The sequence below is a fragment of the Anneissia japonica genome, unplaced genomic scaffold (assembly GCF_011630105.1).
Source record: "Anneissia japonica isolate Jap-2015-1 unplaced genomic scaffold, ASM1163010v1 scaffold288189_len579620_cov203, whole genome shotgun sequence".
Lineage (NCBI taxonomy): Eukaryota > Metazoa > Echinodermata > Crinoidea > Comatulida > Comatulidae > Anneissia > Anneissia japonica.
Genome location: NW_022730403.1, coordinates 198,931 through 219,267, shown reverse-complemented (window position 1 = coordinate 219,267; position 20,337 = coordinate 198,931). Strand labels below are relative to the sequence as shown.

General features: G+C 36.6%; 1 protein-coding gene across 2 annotated transcripts; it reads right to left on the bottom strand.

The window, feature by feature from the left end:
• Positions 1–2,064: 2,064 nt before the first annotated feature.
• LOC117114935 (signal peptide, CUB and EGF-like domain-containing protein 2) lies at positions 2,065–20,337 on the bottom strand. 2 transcript variants are annotated; one of them, XM_033258563.1, is made up of 13 exons: positions 19,965–20,337; positions 17,882–18,121; positions 17,084–17,205; positions 16,843–16,934; positions 16,431–16,565; positions 7,528–7,566; positions 6,968–7,099; positions 6,205–6,303; positions 5,649–5,747; positions 5,383–5,505; positions 4,009–4,098; positions 3,292–3,393; positions 2,065–2,498 (listed from the first exon to the last, which is right to left on the bottom strand). In XM_033258563.1, exons 1-13 carry the CDS (start codon positions 20,220–20,222, stop codon positions 2,488–2,490), a joined length of 1,542 nt encoding a protein of 513 aa, XP_033114454.1. In that variant the 5' UTR covers positions 20,223–20,337; the 3' UTR covers positions 2,065–2,487. The 2 variants fall into 2 exon arrangements, with proteins under 2 accessions (XP_033114454.1, XP_033114452.1); XM_033258561.1 differs by having other exon boundaries at positions 7,435–7,566; positions 19,965–20,334.

Genomic DNA, 20,337 nt, shown 5'->3' with positions numbered 1-20,337 from the left:
TTTGATTTGAAAGAGGTGAGCGTACGCACCCACGTCGGCACCCCCAACCGGCTAGGGGCCTATGAAATGCTAATAATAATTCATCTATGTTTAAAATTAGAATGAATGAATTAGAATGTGGGAATGTCCGTTTAATTCCTCCTTTTCTTGATTTACCTAATTTATTTTATTATTTTTCTTTTCATCTGTCATTCTGTCTTGAGGTTTCGACGAATTTCGGCAGCAATGGTTCAGATGGTTTTTCAGTTAGAATTTAGTGCCTATTAAACATATTTACCTTATCGATTACATAAAAAGAAAGAAGTATGTATTTTTGCTTATTGTATAGGACTACTGTATGTTTCCTGTTGTTTATAGCTATTCCGACCCTTGTATTACAGAAGTGCTACTTGTGGTAGTACAATATTGGATAATTCTTACTCCTTGCACTCCCTCTTTTGAAAGATATTTTAGTTTCGAAGACAGACTTGATACCATCAAGCAAATATAGTTATATTGTAAACTGGTATTATGTTTATGTTTAGTTGTATATTCATTTACAAAATGAATATAACCCTGTGGATTTGCACTATTAAAACCTTATAAAATTGCAAGTAGCTGTACAGTAGTAGTCTATTGACATACAGTGTGCTATATTAAGAAACTCGTGGTATAAGTATTGTCATAAGGGGCATTATACAATTGTCTGAAAGCTCGAATAAAACATATATATACTACGATGATAATATGAGGTCGGAGGTGCTTTAGTATCTCAAAACTAAATATAAAGTGCTCAAAACTATACTGTAAAAATACAAGCGTACAGTTATCTGGTGATCGCCACTAAGCGTGAAACTATTGCCTATATTAATTACAGTAAAGTTGAATAGCATAGGTAAGCAGATGAAATCCCAAGGTGACGTATATCAAAACATTTATCATTTATTTCTCACGATTATATCTGCGACCTTTCTCAACCAACGTGTACGGTAGTTGCGACCGAAATATTCATGAAAAATGAAAGATACTGTTCCGATATACGCCAACTTGTTAAGTTTGCCTATGCTGTTCAACTATAAATTTCTGAAAATATGTGCACCCAACACGTTATTGCCATAATATTTCTAACTGAGGCTCAGACTTTTTGTTATAGTGATCAAGTTTGGTTTTGTTGGCCCTGCGCATTCATTCGTTTAATACATTGTATTTGTATTCTGTATACGTAGACCACACTTGTATTGCATTTTTGTGTTGTTTGGCAAATAAAGAATAATAATACATACATACAGGCCCTACATACATATATATATATACATACATACATACATATATAATAATTTTTATTATTATTATTATTATTATTATTATTATTATTATATGTATATATAAATATATTATATATATATATGTATACATATATGTATATGTGTTATTATATAATAATAATAATAATAATAACAATAACAATAATAATAATTAATATAATTATATAAGCCTTTCAATGTGAGCAGTAGTAGTCTCGTTAGTAGGCAATGGAAATCGATATATATATATGGATATATAATACTTTGAGAAAAAAATATATATACTTGTTTAAAATTACATCCATTAAATAATAAGTGGGAGGGGTTATTTAAATATAGACCCAAGACTAACATTTTAGATTGCAAATCACTATCCAGTATTAAAGAATATAGAACTGCAATCTAGACTCTTTGGTACTATGTAGTGTTTCCTGGGTGATTTTAATTTGGTCAATTTGTTATTGCTAATAGGCTTTAAAAGTTATCTTGGATGAATTGAAATACAAAAGAAAGAAACAGAGGGAGCATGTATTTTCTAAGCAATATTATAATTTTTATTTATTATTATTATTATTACTACTAATATTATTATTACTACTACTATTATTATTACTATTATTATTATTACTAATATTATTATTATTTAATATTATTATTACTATTATTATTATTATTATTATTATTATTATTGTATGTAAACGTCTATTCAATGTGAGCTTAAGTGTCGTGGTGGATATAAATGTAATGCAAAACTAGAAAGTTAAATAATGGATTTAAAAAATTTATAAACAAATTTTCAATTTATTTGATTGTTCACATTTTGGTATTGCGATTCAAAAATATTATGCACATAATATATATATATATTTTATTAATTACAAATTAACATCTATGACAATATTAGATACGGTACACATTATTACAACTGTCCGTTTTGTCTCAGCCAATCATTATTGCTTGTAAGCCTAATATTTGTGGGTGTAAACTTCCACGTCGTCTATCTATTCACGGAAAGAGTTGACCAATCATGTAGAATGTCCTTTATTATTCGACCAATCATGTAGGGTCTACTATTTACTATTCGACCAATCATGTACAGTCTACTGCGTACTTAATACTCTGCTGCCTGGAACACTGCTGACATGTATGTAGCCACTGCCTTTAGCATTAAATTCGCAGACGACAAACATCACAAGCCAAACGTTTAAAGCGGCACTGTAAAATTACCCGAAATACAATCAGTTAAAAATATAATATAGTGAATTGTTTTACACAAGTCTCATGCAAAATTGTCAGTATATTTTATGATAAGCCTAACATCATGTGCTCAACTATTAAAATTAACATTTAACTGAAGTTTTCAGCTACAAATTACATAGAAAACGGAACGGAAACGGAGAATAGGGAGATGTCAACTGTACATGCACATCCCAAAATATAAAATAATTTCAATAGTGAATATGTACTATGGGAAACGTTTGCTTTATATTTGCTTATTGTCCATACGATGGCTCGAATCCATATGTTAAAACCGACTGATATGCCGTATAGTGTGTGATATAATTCACATAACATAAGGTTATCATTACTAGGGCAACACAGGTCGATGTAACAGTTACGTTTCTCCTAGCCGGGAAGAGTAGGGGAGAGGAGGCGGGTTAGCTCAAAGGGAATGATTTGGTGTAACAGCATTGTTTAAATTACCCTTCTGGGTAGTAAAACCATTGCTGTCCGGGGAAAGCAGTCTGGCACAGCAGAAACGGTTTGGTATTTCAATCCATCGCTGTGTACTTCTATTGTATCTTTTAGCAAAGCAAAACATTGCTTCTCTCCACCCACGACCAGGTGTTTGTGTACCTTTTGGGGTTACTTTAACATATGGACCCAATAGCCAAGGATAAAATTAAGGCTTCGTAACATAGAAGGAAAGGTGCCTTATAAATATTGCGTCTCACAATTTCTCAAACTCCCATTATAGACTATCCACCAGACCAAAACTCATACTCACCACATACGCCGCACATTATGGGACAATGTTTTCGAATTACATTATGGTCGCATCTTCCTTCAGTGTGCCGTGTACAAAGTAGTGAAGTCTGTTTACACAAACCTGAAAAGAAACGTAATATGGGGGAAGCAATTCACTTTCTCGTTTGCATACATACTTGATATTGGACAAATCAAAGTTCTTAATTTCATTTTATTCAGTGACTAAGCAGATAAACAATAAAAAAATACCACGGATAACACAAAAATCTAAAAAAGTCTAAAGTCTTTTACATCGAAACAATCCAACAAAATCACATAAATGTTAATAATATATTTTAGACAATGCTTATTTTGCCGCGCATAACGTCAAATCGTATACACGCTTGTGTTGAGAGCGCACCACTTATGAATTGCTAATGCTCGTAAAATACAAACATTCCAGTTATAGCTGAACATAAGCCTATATTGTTTTGTCCCTTCCCTCGACGATTTAGACTAAATCGAAAAGGTATTATTTCTTTAATAAACTAATAGGAATATGTATGTTAAAATATCTGTTCACGCTATCACATGACAGGTAATAATGATTTGTCTCATGTGGGTGTAATACGTCACCATGTCCATTATAGGGAAACCACAAGTCATGCTTGTGTAAACGTAAAGAGGATAAATAGATATCCAGACTTCTTTCGATTAAGACTACATACGCATAAGGGGTAATTGAATACCAACTTACTCGAGCAATCAACACCATAGTAACCGTCGTTACACGAACAAGTACAGTTGCCTTGATTAAGAGTTCCATAGACACACTCTAAATTACAATCTGAAAACGGGAATGCTGTATTATAATTATAAGGTAGGGGAAAAAATTAAAAAGTACGATGGGTGGATAACATTCACAAACAAATTAGTAGCATAGTTTTTACCTGCAATCTTAAATAACAACGGTTAAACTTAATGGTTCAGATAGCTGTATCTAAAGTTCTAAACTCACGATTAAATCGTGTGGTACCGTTATTAGAAAAACAAATGCCCAACCGCTAAACCTCATTATATAAAAGATTAACTTGGCCTCTAAGCGAAAATGTTCCCGAGTAAAAATAATACATTTAAAGGCCAACTCAGACAGCGTCGGCCGACGCAGCCCGACCCGATTTATCGTCGGGGACAGTCTTAAGCCGTCGTCAGAAATATTAAACACGTTTAATATTCTACTACGCGACTGCCCCCGACGCACACTATCGCATCTGCGTTCAACTCACACAGACCCGACGCGACAACAAATCGCGTCGGGCTGCGTCGGCCGACGCTGTCTGAGTTGGCCTTAAGAAAAAAAACAAGCATTAAAATACAGTGTGGAAGAGGTTGTACAACTCTGTATGATTATTTTCCAATGATGAAATCATAATAATAGGGAGCTTTCGATTTCGACGACGACACAACGCTAGAACGGATTCACCCATACATGACTGCCTGCATTCTCTGCACAACACCCATACATGACTGCCTGCATTCTCTGCACAACATAGATTTGGCCAAATTGCGTCCCAGAATCCATGCGACCGCGAGAATTCAACGTTTTTCGCATGCGCAGTTGACTTCATGCATAGCTACCATTCTGAGAGATTTGAAATGCGTGACTACACCAGTGAGGTGGTATTATTTCTTTAATTAAAAAAAATAGGCCTATGTCTGTTGAATATCTGTTCACTCTATAAAATAAGTATTTGCTCATGGGGCCACTGGGGGTCCAGAAGCGAAGCCCCGGTTGGGAACCAGGGATTAGGCCCCTTGCGCTCAGCCGATCTGAGCATATTTTAGCTGTTTAAATGATTTCAGGGAGTGTTTGTTGACAATATCGGGTGCATAAATAAAAATATTTTTAATAGAGCCACATACAATTTGAGTTTTAAATACTGTACATTTTCCACTGAATTCGTGATAATTCGTTATCACGCAGACTTGTGCTAAATACGAATTTATACAAAATACAAATTTATGATCACGCATGTGTTTATGCAAAATGCGAGTTTCATCCAAAATCACGTCATTTACGTTCTTCCATCGTCGTGCAATCCAAAGCTCTCTATTAACACATCAGGCATACCTTCACAGGTAGCACCACTCCAGGGGAAATGACAGTAGCAGCGGCACATCCCAGGTACTTCCTCAAATCCACTTTGCTTTTCAAGATAGCCGCCATTTATACAAATAAACTCATCGTTGCAGTCTAAATTTGAATGTATGTTTTTAATAACATTTTAAATAGAAACATATCCCTATGTAATGGTGAATTCAAGCTCGTAAAATAGCATAATATTCAATATGACTCGCAATAAAACAACACAAAATAAATGGATCTGCAATATTTACCAATACTAGGGCTGTATATTGGACAGGCATTTCCATTGTATCTAACAACAGGACTTGGATAATCTTTCCAGCAACTGCTTTCATCAATATTGCACGTGGCTGAAACGTGCCAAAATTAAATTGCATCAGATATGTATACTTATCTAGACACAAAATAATCCTTGTAAATATGCAGACATCTTATTATACCAAATTAGGAAAAATATATTTTGAAATTAAATGGCATTTATAAACTTAAATATTCTTTTTCACTTTCTTCTATTTGATAATTAAATTGTTTATGATGTGTAATGTTTTTTTTTTGGGGTTTTTTTTTTTCTGTTTAAATTTTGTAATTTGCATCATATGTTACGTGATGCAATAAAGAAAAATCAAGAAATAAAGAAATCTCTTCTTAACATAACTCTAATGACATTTATCAGCAGTATGAAACAGTGAAAAAAATCGTTCTGTCACGCGGTGCAATTCACTAGGCAGCGCACAACAGAAGTCGCACACAACACATTTTACTCTATAAATATTTACACATTAACAGACAATTTTAGATGATACGTACAATTACAAAATTCGCCTTTATAGCCGGAGAAACAGTGACAAGTACACGTATCTTCGTCGAGAAGCCCATTCATATTACAATATGTTCCAAATGCACAGACTAGTTAACATAACAAACGTATAGATATTGTAAAGATAGAAAATATCAGCAAATGTAAACTGTAAATGCAAATCTTAAATACAAATTGAAATATCTTCATCAGGTTATTGAAATATTATTTGAACCAGCAAAATTCTGTACAATGTCTGTTTAGTCATGAAACAGAATAAAACCAAAAACAATTTGCAATATATAAAATAGTAATTTAATTAGAAAAAACTAATAAAGCCAATACGTTATACCATTGTAAAGCTTATTAATTATAGAATGTAATTGAATAACAAGTTTCAATATTTTGCTACTTTTGTCTGAATTTTGTGGGATCACGTCATATTTCATACGTTTATGAGTGCGTTTATGGACCAGCCACGACCTTCTGGACAGGCCTAAGCTTGCACCATCCTTTATATTCTGTTCCGTATCTCATAGGAGATGTAAACAAAAACAGGAATTATAATGTTAACGTTAGAAAAAATGACGTATAAAATTGACAAATAGGTTATTTTGGTCGTGAATGATGACGTAGTTACGTTTGCAAAAATTGTAGGCCTTTCAAGAGAATCGTGTGCTCATCCGATGCAACGTGTTATGTAAATTGCTAAAAAGCATTTACAGTGCAATTTAATTTCATCCTCTGTTGTACACAAAAGGAGGGTGGTCTCACCATCTAAAACACAGCTAACTTCATCATAAAACAAAATATAGGATGAATTGCAACTACATATATATCCATCCGCGTCAACTGTACAAATATGCTCACACTCGTTTCCGCTGGAACACAGACCTTCAACTCTGGCTAAATTTTAAACAGATTTCAATGATGAGGATTACGTGTCAAGAAATAATATAACAGTTATAATCGCTTAAAGAGAAGCAATACTAATACTATTAGATCGAATAATGCTACAAGAAAAGAAGAATTAAACAGGTAAAGTCAAATTTGTGAATTATGAATGTTTGACAGGATATCAACGATTGACTCATAAGGTCAGTCGATTATTGGGAATCTAAATTGGTGTGCATTAAATATGCGCTATATTAAAGAACTGCACAATAGAGCGAAGAAATTAGGGTAAAAAATGCATCTATGCTAATTGCATTTATCATTAATTGTATATATGACTAGGTTACCGCATGACCTGCCATCTGACATTAGACGATAGCCACTCCTACAGGAGCACACGATTCTATTTGAAGGACTACTGCAAACGTGACTGCACCCACCATTTTCGACCATGCACAGATTAATCAAAATACGGCTTTCTGAAATTATAAAAATAAATAAATCAATGTACCATTAAAAGTGTTAAATGCAGTAGTTATCAACGGCGGCTCAGTGGTACTATTCTGAGTTGTTGGCTGCTTCGTTGTCCTGTATTTAGTTGTTGATGGTTCTGTAGTACTAATGTCAGTTTTTAGCGGTTCAGTTATTATGTACTCAGTCGTCGACGGTTCAGTTGTACTGTATCTAGTCGTAGGTGTTTCTGTTCTATATCCTGTTGTTGATGGCTCTATGGTACTGTATTCAGTTGCTGATGGCTCTGTAGTACTATATTCAGTTGTCGACAGTTCTGTGGTACTATATCCACTTGTCAACTGTTGAGTGGTTGATGGTTTAGTTGTACTGTATTCAGTTGTCGATAGATGAGTTGTACTGTAATCAGTTGTCAATGGTTCAATTGTACTGTATTCAGTTGTCGATGGCTCAGCTGTACTGTATTCAGTTGTTGACGGTTCAGTTGTACTGTATTCTGTCGTCGACGGTTCTGATGTGCTGTATTCAGTTGTTGACGATTCAGTTGTATTGTATTTAGTTGTCGACGGTTCAGTTGTACTGTAGTCAGTTGTCGACAGTTCAGTTCTACTGTATTCTGTTGATGAGGTTTCAGTGGTACTGTATTCAGTTGTGGACAGTAAAGTAGAACTGTATTCAGTTGTCGACAGTTCAGTTGTACTGTATTCTGTTGTCAAAGGTTCAGTAGTACTGTATTTTGTTGTCAAAGGTTCTGATGTGCTGTATTCTGTCGTCGACGGTTCTGATGTGCTGTATTCAGTTGGTGACGATTCAGTTGTACTGTATTTAGTTGTCGACAGTTCAGTTGTACTGTAGTCAGTTGTCGACGGTTCAGTTGTACTGTATTCAGTTGTCGACGGTTCGGTTGTACTGCATACAGTTGTCGACGGTTCGGTTGCACTGTATTCTGTTGTCGACGGTTCATTTGTACTGTATTCTGTTGTTGACAGTTCTTCAGTTGTCAACGGTTCAGTTGTACTATATTCTGTTGTCGACGGTTCAGTTGTACTGTATTCAGTTGTGGACAGTTCAGTTGCACTGTATTCTGTTGTGGACAGTTCAGTTGTCAACGGTTCAGTAGTACTGTATTCTGTTGTCAACGGTTCAGTTGTACTGTATTCGGTTGTCGAAGGTTCAGTAGTACTGTATTCGGTTGTCGACGATTCAGTTGTACTGTATTCCGTTGTCGACGGTTCAGTTGTACTGTATTCCGTTGTCGACAGTTGTGTTGAACTGTATTTAGTTGACAGCTCTTGTGTTGAACTGTATTCAGTTGTCGATGGCTCATTTGTACTGTATTCAGTTGTACTGTATTCTATTGTCGACGGTTCAGTTGTACTGTATTCAGTTGTGGACCGTTCAGTTGCACTGTATTCAGTTGTCGACGGTTCAGTTGTACTGTATTCTGTTGATGAGGTTTCAGTTGTACTGTATTTACCTGTCGACGGTTCAGTTGTACTATATTCTGTTGTTGACAGTTCAGTTGTACTATATTCAGTGTTGGACAGTTCAGTTGTACTGTATTCAGTTGTCGACGGTCCAGTTGTATTGTATTGAGTTGTCGACGGTTCAGTTGTACTGTATTCAGTTGTCGACTGTTCAGTTGTACTGTATTCTATTGTCGACGGTTCAGTTGTACTGTATTCAGTTGTGGACCGTTCAGTTGCACTGTATTCAGTTGTCGACGGTTCAGTTGTACTGTATTCAGTTGTCGACGGTTCAGTTGTACTATATTCTGTTGTCGACGGTTCAGTTGTACTGTATTCAGTTGTGGACAGTTCAGTTGCAATGTATTCTGTTGTGGACAGTTCAGTTTTCAACGGTTCAGTAATACTGTATTCTGTTGTCAACGGGTCAGTTGTACTGTATTCTGTTGTCGATGGCTCATTTGTACTGTATTCTGTTGTTGACAGTTCTTCAATCGTCGACGGTTCAGTAGTACTGTATTCTGTTGTCGAAGGTTCAGTAGTACTGTATTCAGTTGTCGACGATTCAATTGCACTATATTCAGTTGTCGACGGTGCAGTTGTACTGTATTCTGTTGTCGACGGTTCAGTTGTACTGTATTCAGTTATCGACGATTCTGTTGTACTATATTCTGTTGTGGACGGTTCAGTTGTACTGTATTCAGTTGTGGACAGTTCAGTTGTCAACGGTTCAGTAGTACTGTATTCTGTTGTCAACGGTTCAGTTGTACTGTATTCGGTTGTCGAAGGTTCAGTAGTACTGTATTCAGTTGTCGAAGGTTCAGTAGTACTGTATTCAGTTGTGGATGGTTCAGTAGTACTGTATTCTGTTGTTGACGGTCCAGTTGTACTGTCTTTAATTGCCGACGGTTGTGTTGAACTGTATTTAGTTGACAGCGGTTGTGTTGAACTGTATTCAGTTGTCGATGGTTCATTTGTACTATATACTGTTGTTGACAGTTCTTCAGTTGTCGACGGTTCAGTAGTACTGTATTCTGTTGTCGAAGGTTCAGTAGTACTGTATTCAGTTGTCAACGATTCAGTTTTACTGTATTCCGTTGTCGACGGTTCAGTTGTACTGTATTCAGTTGTCGACGGTTGTGTTGAACTGTATTTAGTTGACAGCGGTTGTGTTGAACTGTATTCAGTTGTCGATGGCTCATTTTTACTGTATTCTGTTGTTGACAGTTCTTTAGTTGTCGACGGTTTAGTAGTACTGTATTCTATTGTCAACGGTTCAGTTGAACTGTATTCTGTTGATGAGGTTTCAGTTGTACTGTATACAGTTGTCGACGGTTCAGTTGTACTGTATTGTGTTGTTGACTGTTCAGTTGTACTGTATTCGGTTGTCGACGGTTTAGTTGTACTGTATTCAGTTGTACTGTATTCTGTTGTTGACGGTTCAGTTGTACTGTATTCAGTTCTTGACAGTTCAGTTCCACTGTATTCAGTTCTGGACGGTTCAGTAGTCGACGGTTCAGTAGTACTGTATTCTGTTGTCGAAGGTTCAGTAGTACTGTATTCAGTTGTCGACGATTCAGTTGTACTGTATTCCGTTGTCGACGGTTCAGTTGTACTGTATTCGGTTGTCGACTGTTGAGTCGTACTATATTCTTTTGTCGACGGTTCAGTTGTAGACAGTTCAGTTGCACTGTATTCAGTTGTGGACAGTTCAGTTGTCGACGGTTCAGTAGTACTGTATTCTGTTGTCGAAGGTTCAGTAGTACTGTATTCAGTTGTCGACGGTTCAGTTGTACTGTATTCAGTTGTGGACAGTTCAATTGCACTGTTTTCAGTTGTGGACAGTTCAGTTGTCGACGGTTTAGTAGCACTGTATTCTGTTGTCGAAGGTTCAGTTGTACTGTATTTAGTTGTCGACGGTTCAGTTGTACTGTATTTAGTTGTCGACGGTTCAGTTGTACTGTATTCAGTTGTCGACGGTTCAGTTGTACTATATTCAGTTGTCGACTGTGCAGTTGTACTGTATTCTGTTGTCGACGGTTCAGTTGTACTGTATTCAGTTATCGACGATTCAGTTGTACTATATTCTGTTGTCGAAGGTTCAGTAGTACTGTATTCAGCTGTGGATGGTTCAGTAGTACTGTATTCTGTTGTTGACGCTCCAGTTGTACTGTATTTAGTTGCCGACGGTAGTGTTGAACTGTATTTAGTTGACAGCGGTTGTGTTGAACTGTATTCAGTTGTCGATGGCTCATTTGTACTGTATACTGTTGTTAACAGTTCTTCAGTTGTCGACGGTTCAGTAGTACTGTATTCTGTTGTCGAAGGTTCAGTAGTACTGTATTCAGTTGTCAACGATTCAGTTGTACTGTATTCCGTTGTCGACGGTTCAGTTGTACTGTATTCGGTTGTCGACGGTTCAGTTGTACTGTATTCAGTTGTCGACGGTTGTGTTGAACTGTATTTAGTTGACAGCGGTTGTGTTGAACTGTATTCAGTTGTCGATGGCTCATTTGTACTGTATACTGTTGTTAACAGTTCTTCAGTTGTCGACGGTTTAGTAGTACTGTATTTTGTTGTCGAAGGTTCAGTAGTACTGTATTCAGTTGTCAACGATTCAGTTGTACTGTATTCCGTTGTCGACGGTTCAGTTGTACTGTATTCGGTTGTCGACGGTTCAGTTGTACTGTATTCAGTTGTCGACGGTTGTGTTGAACTGTATTTAGTTGACAGCGGTTGTGTTGAACTGTATTCAGTTGTCGATGGCTCATTTGTACTGTATTCTGTTGTTGACAGTTCTTCAGTTGTCGACGGTTCAGTAGTACTGTATTCTATTGTCAACGGTTCAGTTGAACTGTATTCTGTTGATGAGGTTTCAGTTGTACTGTATACAGTTGTCGACGGTTCAGTTGTACTATATTCTGTTGTTGACTGTTCAGTTGTACTGTATTCGGTTGTTGACTGTTCAGTTGCACTGTATTCGGTTGTCGACGGTTTAGTTGTACTGTATTCAGTTGTCGACTGTTCAGTTCCACTGTATTCAGTTGTCAACGGTTCAGTATTCGACGGTTCAGTAGTACTGTATTCTGTTGTCGAAGGTTCAGTTGTACTGTATTCAGTTGTCGACGGTTCAGTTGTACTATATTCAGTTGTCGACTGTGCAGTTGTACTGTATTCTGTTGTCGACGGTTCAGTTGTACTGTATTCAGTTATCGACGATTCAGTTGTACTGTATTCTGTTGTCGAAGGTTCAGTTGTACTGTATTCAGTTGTCGACGGTTCAGTTGTACTATATTCAGTTGTCGACTGTGCAGTGGTACTGTATTCTGTTGTCGACGGTTCAGTTGTACTGTATTCAGTTATCGACGATTCAGTTGTACTATATTCTGTTGTTGACGGTTCAGTTGTACTGTATTCAGTTGTGGACAGTTCAGTTGTCAACGGTTCAGTAGTACTGTATTCTGTTGTCAACGGTTCAGTTGTACTGTATTCGGTTGTCGAAGGTTCAGTAGTACTGTATTCAGTTGCCGACGGTAGTGTTGAACTGTATTTTGTTGTGGACAGTTCAGTTCCACTGTATTCAATTGTGGACGGTTCAGTAGTCGACGGTTCAGTAGTACTGTATTTTGTTGTCGAAGGTTCAGTAGTACTGTATTCAGTTGTCGACGATTCAGTTGTACTGTATTCCGTTGTCGACGCTTCAGTTGTACTGTATTCGGTTGTCGACGGCTCAGTTGTACTGTATTCTGTTGTCGACGGCTCAGTTGTACTGTATTCTGTTGTCGACGGTTCAGTTGTACTGTATTCTGTTGTCGACGGCTCAGTTGTACTGTATTCTGTTGTCGACGGCTCAGTTGTACTGTATTCTGTTGTCGACGGCTCAGTTGTACTGTATTCTGTTGTCGACGGTTCAGTTGTACTGTATTCTGTTGTCGACGGCTCAGTTGTACTGTATTCATTTGTCGACGAGTCAGTTGTACTGTATTCAGTTGTCGACGAGTAAGTAGTACTGAATTCTGTTGTCGACGGTTCAGTAGTACTGTATTTTGTTGTTGAAGTTTCAGTAGTACTATATTCTGTTGACGATGGTTTTGTTGTGCTGTACTCAGTTGTTGACGATTCAGTTGTACTGTATTCAGATGTCCACAGTTCAGTTGTACTGTATTCAGATGTCCACAGTTCAGTTGTACTGTATTCAGTTGTCGACAGTTCAGTTGTACTGTATTCAGTTGTCGAAGGTTCAGTTGTACTGTATTCTTTTGTCGACGGTTCAGTAGTACTGTATTCTGTTGTCAACGGTTCAGTTGTACTGTATTCTGTTGTACTGTATTCCGTTGTCGATGGTTCAGTTGTACTGTATTGAGTTGTCGACGGTTCAGTTGTACTGTATTCGGTTGTCGACGGTTCAGTTGTACTGTATTCTGTTGATGAGGTTTCAGTTGTACTGTATTCGGTTGTTGACGGTTCAGTTGTACTGTATTCTGTTGTTGACGGTTCAGTTGTACTGTATTCTGTTGTCGACGGTTCAGTTGTACTGTATTCAGTTGTCGACGAGTCAGTTGTACTGTATTCAGTTGTCGACGAGTCAGTAGTACTGTATTCTGTTGTCGACGGTTCAGTAGTACTGTATTTTGTTGTTGAAGTTTCAGTAGTACTGTATTCTGTTGTTGATGGTTTTGTTGTGCTGTACTCAGTTGTTGACGATTCAGTTGTACTGTATTCAGATGTCGACAGTTCAGTTGTACTGTATTCAGATGTCGACAGTTCAGTTGTACTGTATTCAGTTGTCGACGGTTCAGTTGTACTGTATTCAGTTGTCGACGGTTCAGTAGTACTGTATTTTGTTGTTGACGGTTCAGTTGTACTGTATTCAGTTGTGGACAGTTCAGTTCCACTGTATTCAATTGTGGACGGTTCAGTAGTCGACGGTTCAGTAGTACTGTATTTTGTTGTCGAAGGTTCAGTAGTACTGTATTCAGTTGTCGACGATTCAGTTGTACTGTATTCCGTTGTCGACGCTTCAGTTGTACTGTATTCGGTTGTCGACGGTTGAGTTGTACTGTATTCTGTTGTCGACGGCTCAGTTGTACTGTATTCTGTTGTCGACGGTTCAGTTGTACTGTATTCTGTTCTCGACGGCTCAGTTGTACTGTATTCTGTTCTCGACGGTTCAGTTGTACTGTATTCAGTTGTCGACGAGTCAGTTGTACTGTATTCAGTTGTCGACGAATCAGTAGTACTGAATTCTGTTGTCGACGGTTCAGTAGTACTGTATTTTGTTGTTGAAGTTTCAGTAGTACTGTATTCTGTTGTCGATGGTTTTGTTGTGCTGTACTCAGTTGTTGACGATTCAGTTGTACTGTATTCAGATGTCCACAGTTCAGTTGTACTGTATTCAGTTGTCGACAGTTCAGTTGTACTGTATTCAGTTGTCGACGGTTCAGTTGTACTGTATTCAGTTGTCGACGGTTCAGTAGTACTGTATTTTGTTGTCAACGTTTCAGTTGTACTGTATTCTGTTGTACTGTATTCCGTTGTCGATAATTCAGTTGTACTGTATTGAGTTGTCGACGGTTCAGTTGTACTGTATTCTGTTGTCGACGGTTCAGTTGTACTGTATTCTGTTGATGATGTTTCAGTTGTACTGTATTCGGTTGTTGACGGTTCAGTTGTACTGTATTCTGTTGTTGACGGTTCAGTTGTACTGTATTCGGTTGTTGGCGGTTCAGTTGTACTGTATTCAGTTGTTGACGGTTCAGTTGTACTGTATTCGGTTGTTGGCGGTTCAGTTGTACTGTATTCAGTTGTCGACGGTTCAGTTGTACTGTATTCAGTTGTCGACGGTTCAGTAGTACTATATTCTGTTGTCGACGGTTCAGTAGTCAATGGTTCAGTAGTACTATATTCTGTTGTCGACGGTTCAGTTGTACTGTATTCAGTTGTGGACGATTCAGTTGTACTGTATTCCATTGTCGACGGTTCAGTTGTACTGTATTCGGTTGTCGACGGTTCAGTTGTACTGTATTTAGTTGTCGACGGTTCAGTTGTACTGTACTTAGATGTGGACAGTTCAGTTGCACTGTATTCTTTTGTGGACAGTTCAGTTGTCGATGGTTCAGTAGTACTGTATTCTGTTCTCGATGGTTCAGTTGTACTGTATTCAGTTGTCGACGATTCAGTTGTACTGTATTCCGTTGTTGACGGCTCAGTTGTTCTGTATTTAGTTGTCAATGGTTGAGTTGTTTTGTATTCAGTTATCGATGACTGAGTTGCACTGATTTCAGTTGTCGTCGCCTCTGTGGTACTATATTCAGTCGCTGACTTTTTTGTAGTACTATATTTAGTTGTCGATGGCTTAAATGTTGTACTAATATGGGTTGTAGCCTGATCGGTGTTGCTGTATTTAGTTGTTGGTTGTTCTCTAGTACTAATGCCAGTTGTTGACTGCTCAGTTGTACTGTATATAGTTGTCGATAAGTCGACTGTGCTATTGTAAGTTGTCGATGGTTCGGTTTTACTGTATTCAGTTGCCGACTGCTGGGTTGTACCTAATTCTATTAATAGGTTTACCAAAGTAAACTGTCAAATCAGATAATTGTATCACATAGTATTATTTTATGTGGTAGCGGTTGGCACAGGGTTGTGTTTGGGACTCTTAACCTTTTTCTACACAGGAATATAAATGGATACCCGGTTCACTACTTGGGAGGAGAAAGGCATTGTTCAAAGGAACTGGCCACTCTACCACACAATAACGAGGCTTTGTACGATGAGCCAACAGCTCATTCCCGTACGTTCAGTAATAAATAGGGGCTACATTTTTCTTTACATTTACCTTTATTATAATTTTGAAAACAGTAGAATATTTGTAGAAATTATCGATGGCTATGATGTAATATAAGCAATAGTTACAATGGACCTGAAGGCGAAGACACATATGATTGAAAAATATGTTACAAGTATGATTATAATTTAAATTTATAAATGTATCTTTGAATGATATATAGGTTAGATATATACAGAAGTTAATTTTGACATTCTAAACCTAAATTGATATCAAGATGCTCAGATATACTATTTCAAATATGTATTTATGTGCATTTTAAAGTCACCTAAAATGTTGTAAACAAAAGCACTTTAACTAAAAATGCAGGCCTAAAACATTGTCGTCTTTAGTATTAGGAGCTTTCGCTTGCATGTCTAAGTGAACATAGAACGGATTCAAATAGTTAAGGTAATATCAAATAATACAACCTATTTTAAATTTACTCTTTCTTATTAAGTTTAGATTTTGGTGAAATATAAGCATTTAAGAAACACTGAGTAGAGTATCTGCTAGGGTATAACAGTCCTAAGTAAAGTAATAAACGAAGCCTATCTTATAAATGAAAATAATTGTGACCTACCTATTTCACAGTCATCCCCACTATAGCCAGAGTCGCATGCGCAGCGGCAAGTTGAATTGTCAACTGAGCCATGGAAGCTGCAGTCTGAGTTCAACTCACACGAACAGCTCTCATTCGAGCTTGTGCAAGTGGCGTCTGGAATGGAAAAGTTAATAGAATTAAACGTACTTGAAAAAATGTTTAAAATTCAAATTCCACCAACTCGTAAACTTCCGGGTGAACAAAATAAACATAGAAGTACTGTCATGCCTAAGTATAGACCATTATGTTGTATAATTATGAACCATAATAAATTAGAATGAACTATCAAGCAACCTCTGGTTATTGCAACTCTTTAACAATACACACATTTTAAAATCACTCACTCGTTAACTTAGAATTTAAAACAACTATAAACAATTACTAAGCTTACCACATAGTCCAGTGTTACACCATCCAGATCCAGAAGAACATTCAGTGCACTGTTCCCCAACTAGATAGGAATCGAGAGTATCATATCTACCTCTGCACATACAAATATGTGATAAAAAACGAATGAATACAGAATAGACAATATCAACAAGTTTTCTTATGCTACGCAGTAGTAATTATATCTAAAGTTATATTAATTTAATGATTATAATGTAAACACTTATTTTTTTACAGATACTTACATTTCTTCATAATTGCACTTGAAATACCAAATATCTGTTCTGTTCATGGCATTTTGAGTATCATAAAGCACAGAACAAAATGTTTGAGCACATCCCATTTTAGTCATCTCTGCCCATGCAAGCTAACATAAACGGAAGATGCAAGTGTCAGAGAAAATAGAAATGGGTCACGTGGAAAGAAAAGTAGACACGGTGGACTTAAATGAAATCTTACTAAAGCATCGAGGCATAAAGAGAGGCAGTCAAAAACTCGACGGGCAGTGCATTAGGGGAATTGGGGGAGCATTACATGGAAGAGAGTAGCGCAGAGTAGAGATTAGTTAAATTTCGATGAATAAGTTTTCTTTCTGTAGTTTAGTGCAATACAGAAAAAACACTTAAAATAATTTCAACATGTAATCGAAAACTAATGTCTAAATGCGCGTTATATCTTTTTTTACAAACAAAAAATTAAACCATGAGCAAAAGCACTGACACATGAGTATGATACATATGTTTTTGTCCATAAATATTTATTGATTTTAATTGGCTCGTTTGGTTTGGTATTTATTGTAATGTGTTTATTAGAGATATATTGGTTATATGCTTTTTTTGGGTCTAATCACAATACATAAACTTAGAATTTGAGTGTGTAATTAGGCATTAAAATACATCATAGAAAGCTAAAAACGACAGAGCGGCCGGGGCCCAGAGGCCTCTGACCCTTTCGTTACGCGATTTCTTTTACTCAGTACCAATACTAGTTTCTGTATCAAAAATAAATACCTGATAATATTATATACAAATTAAATAACTTACTAATTTGTAAACATTACAATAATCGACAGGAACGGAGCACTCTTTTGTGGCGTATGTATAGTGATCCCCAAGAGCAAACAAGATGCTAACGTACATTGAAAGCCTAAAAGATTCAGCCTGTGTAATCCCCGCGAACTGGACAACTTTTCTTGACCTCTCGAAGTCAGTAGATGTCGTTATAGTGTAATGGCAGGTATCTGTTGACGCTTGTGCTGCACTGTAAAGTTCGTCATCCCATGCCTATAATACGAAATACGAAGAACTTTATTGCAATCTCTCATTAACAATATACTTAAGTGAAATCATAACTGCAGTTTAAGAACAGTGGGGAAAACATTTTAAAAACATCAGATACAAGATAAATACAGATATAAAAAGAATATAAAATTAAATTAATAATTGTCGATTTAATTAAGGAAACTTTAGTTACGACTTCTACTATAAAAAATATGTAACTGATTAAATTAATTATAAAAAAAATTACATTTTATTTATAATTAAATTAAACAATTAGTGCCAAAAGAGAAAAATAAAATCAATAACATAATTTGGACCGACACCCAAAACCATCCAAAAGACTCACGAAAAATTGTAAAAATTACACATCTGATAAAACCTCGTGAGAAGAGGAGGACCCAGGTGTACAGTACAGGGGCGATTTACCAGTTATTGAACAAACCAGCATTAGTTATGAATTCTTTGAACACTCGGTTTTGATTCTAGGGAGAGAAAAACCTTTTAGTGTGTCTCCCTAGCTGTAGGCAAAAGATGGTTTAGCCTACAGTATGTGTTGAGGATTTCAGTTTCTGGAAATAGTCCCTGCACATCGAAAATGTATTCTATGACTATTCTAAACCTCTATATGATTGGGGAAAAAATTAAAAATGTTTTTTAACCTTTGAAACGAAGATGGAAAAAGAAGAGCCTACTTAATTAGTGTATTAAAATAGGCCTACTATGCACAGTACAGTACTTAGTAGTAAAGAGTATAAATAGAACAAGAGAGCAAAGTCCCGTTCGTAAAAACGTCATGCCTGTGTAGGACGCCCACTAACGGTTGTATATTCTTTTTATTACCCAGTGCAGCGCTGCGCAGCGCGGTAGAAGTACGCCCGCTATAAACTCAGTAAGCAGAAAACAAAAGCACAGTATCTTGTGGAGAACAGATAAACAGACAAACCTACAGTGCGCAGTGCAGTACTGGGTAATAAAACATATACAAGCGTTAGTTGGCGTCCTACACTAGCTGCGTAGAGCGTATCGTTTTTTTACGCTCCCAATGAGCGTTGTTGGCTCTCTTGTTCTATTTATACTCTTTGTTAGTAGTAAATAGTAGACTGCTGAACTGTACTGTTTCAGTAATACCATATTACTTCAGAAATTTTCCTGTGTTAAAAACATGAATTACTATACTTCTTTCTAAAACATAACTTGTACTTATATAATAAGAGAAATCTGTAAGTCATCTGAAACGATACTCTGTCTAGTTTGTAGGTTGCTACTAGATAGGCATACTACTGTACTGCATTGGCCTATTTTAATACACTGTTAAAGATAGGCTTTTCTTTTTCCATCTTGATTTCAAAGGTTAAAAACATTTTTTCAATTTTTTTTCAATCATATATAGTGGTTTAGAATAGTCTTTAAAGAACATTAAAAAAAACAACAAATTAATGTGATACAACCCTCTGTTGAGGGAGTTACGAATTTTTAAATAATATGAGGACAAGAAGTTAGCTTCAAAAGCTTATCTTGTTTTTGTTGGTTATGCCCCATTGACTTAGGTGACTGTCATCATTTCAAGGTCTACCGATTCGTTGAAGGCGTATTTAACGACACACTTTTCATTTATTACACGTTGTACTCTCACTTGTGGCATAGAGAACTTGTGGTTGTGTACACAAGCCTCACTGAAAGATGGTACGCCGATGATAAAACAAAACAATATATCTAGTTAAACCAAATGGCTAAATACAACTTTTAGTTTTTGTATGGCTAATTTAATTAGAATAGTAAGCGACCAGCTTTAATTATCTACAGGTGTAGGTGGTTCTATCAAAATTAGAAATAAATCATAACAGACCACAATGTTCATATTCGATGCCTCGGGATCCACCGATCTCCGTCCATTATTATGACCTTCTAGGATTTCTGCTTTTTCTAAATCGGCGGAGATTGGAACAGAATTTGACGAATATGTTGTCGGCACTTCCGTTGTTAACCAAGCTGTAGTTCCGCCATTGCTATTGGGTATTCCAATCTGAAAATCGTCAAACAAAGCCAATGTATCCCAGAATGAGCATGAAGTAAACATAAGAAAAAGCCAGATCTTCAGGTTCATATTTCCTTCATGGAATTGAATGAGTTCTGCTACTCCATGAGGGTTTGCTTAATTGAAATGGAGCGTTGATTAGAACAAATCCCAAACCATCTGAATGCTAATAAGTCAAATTAGC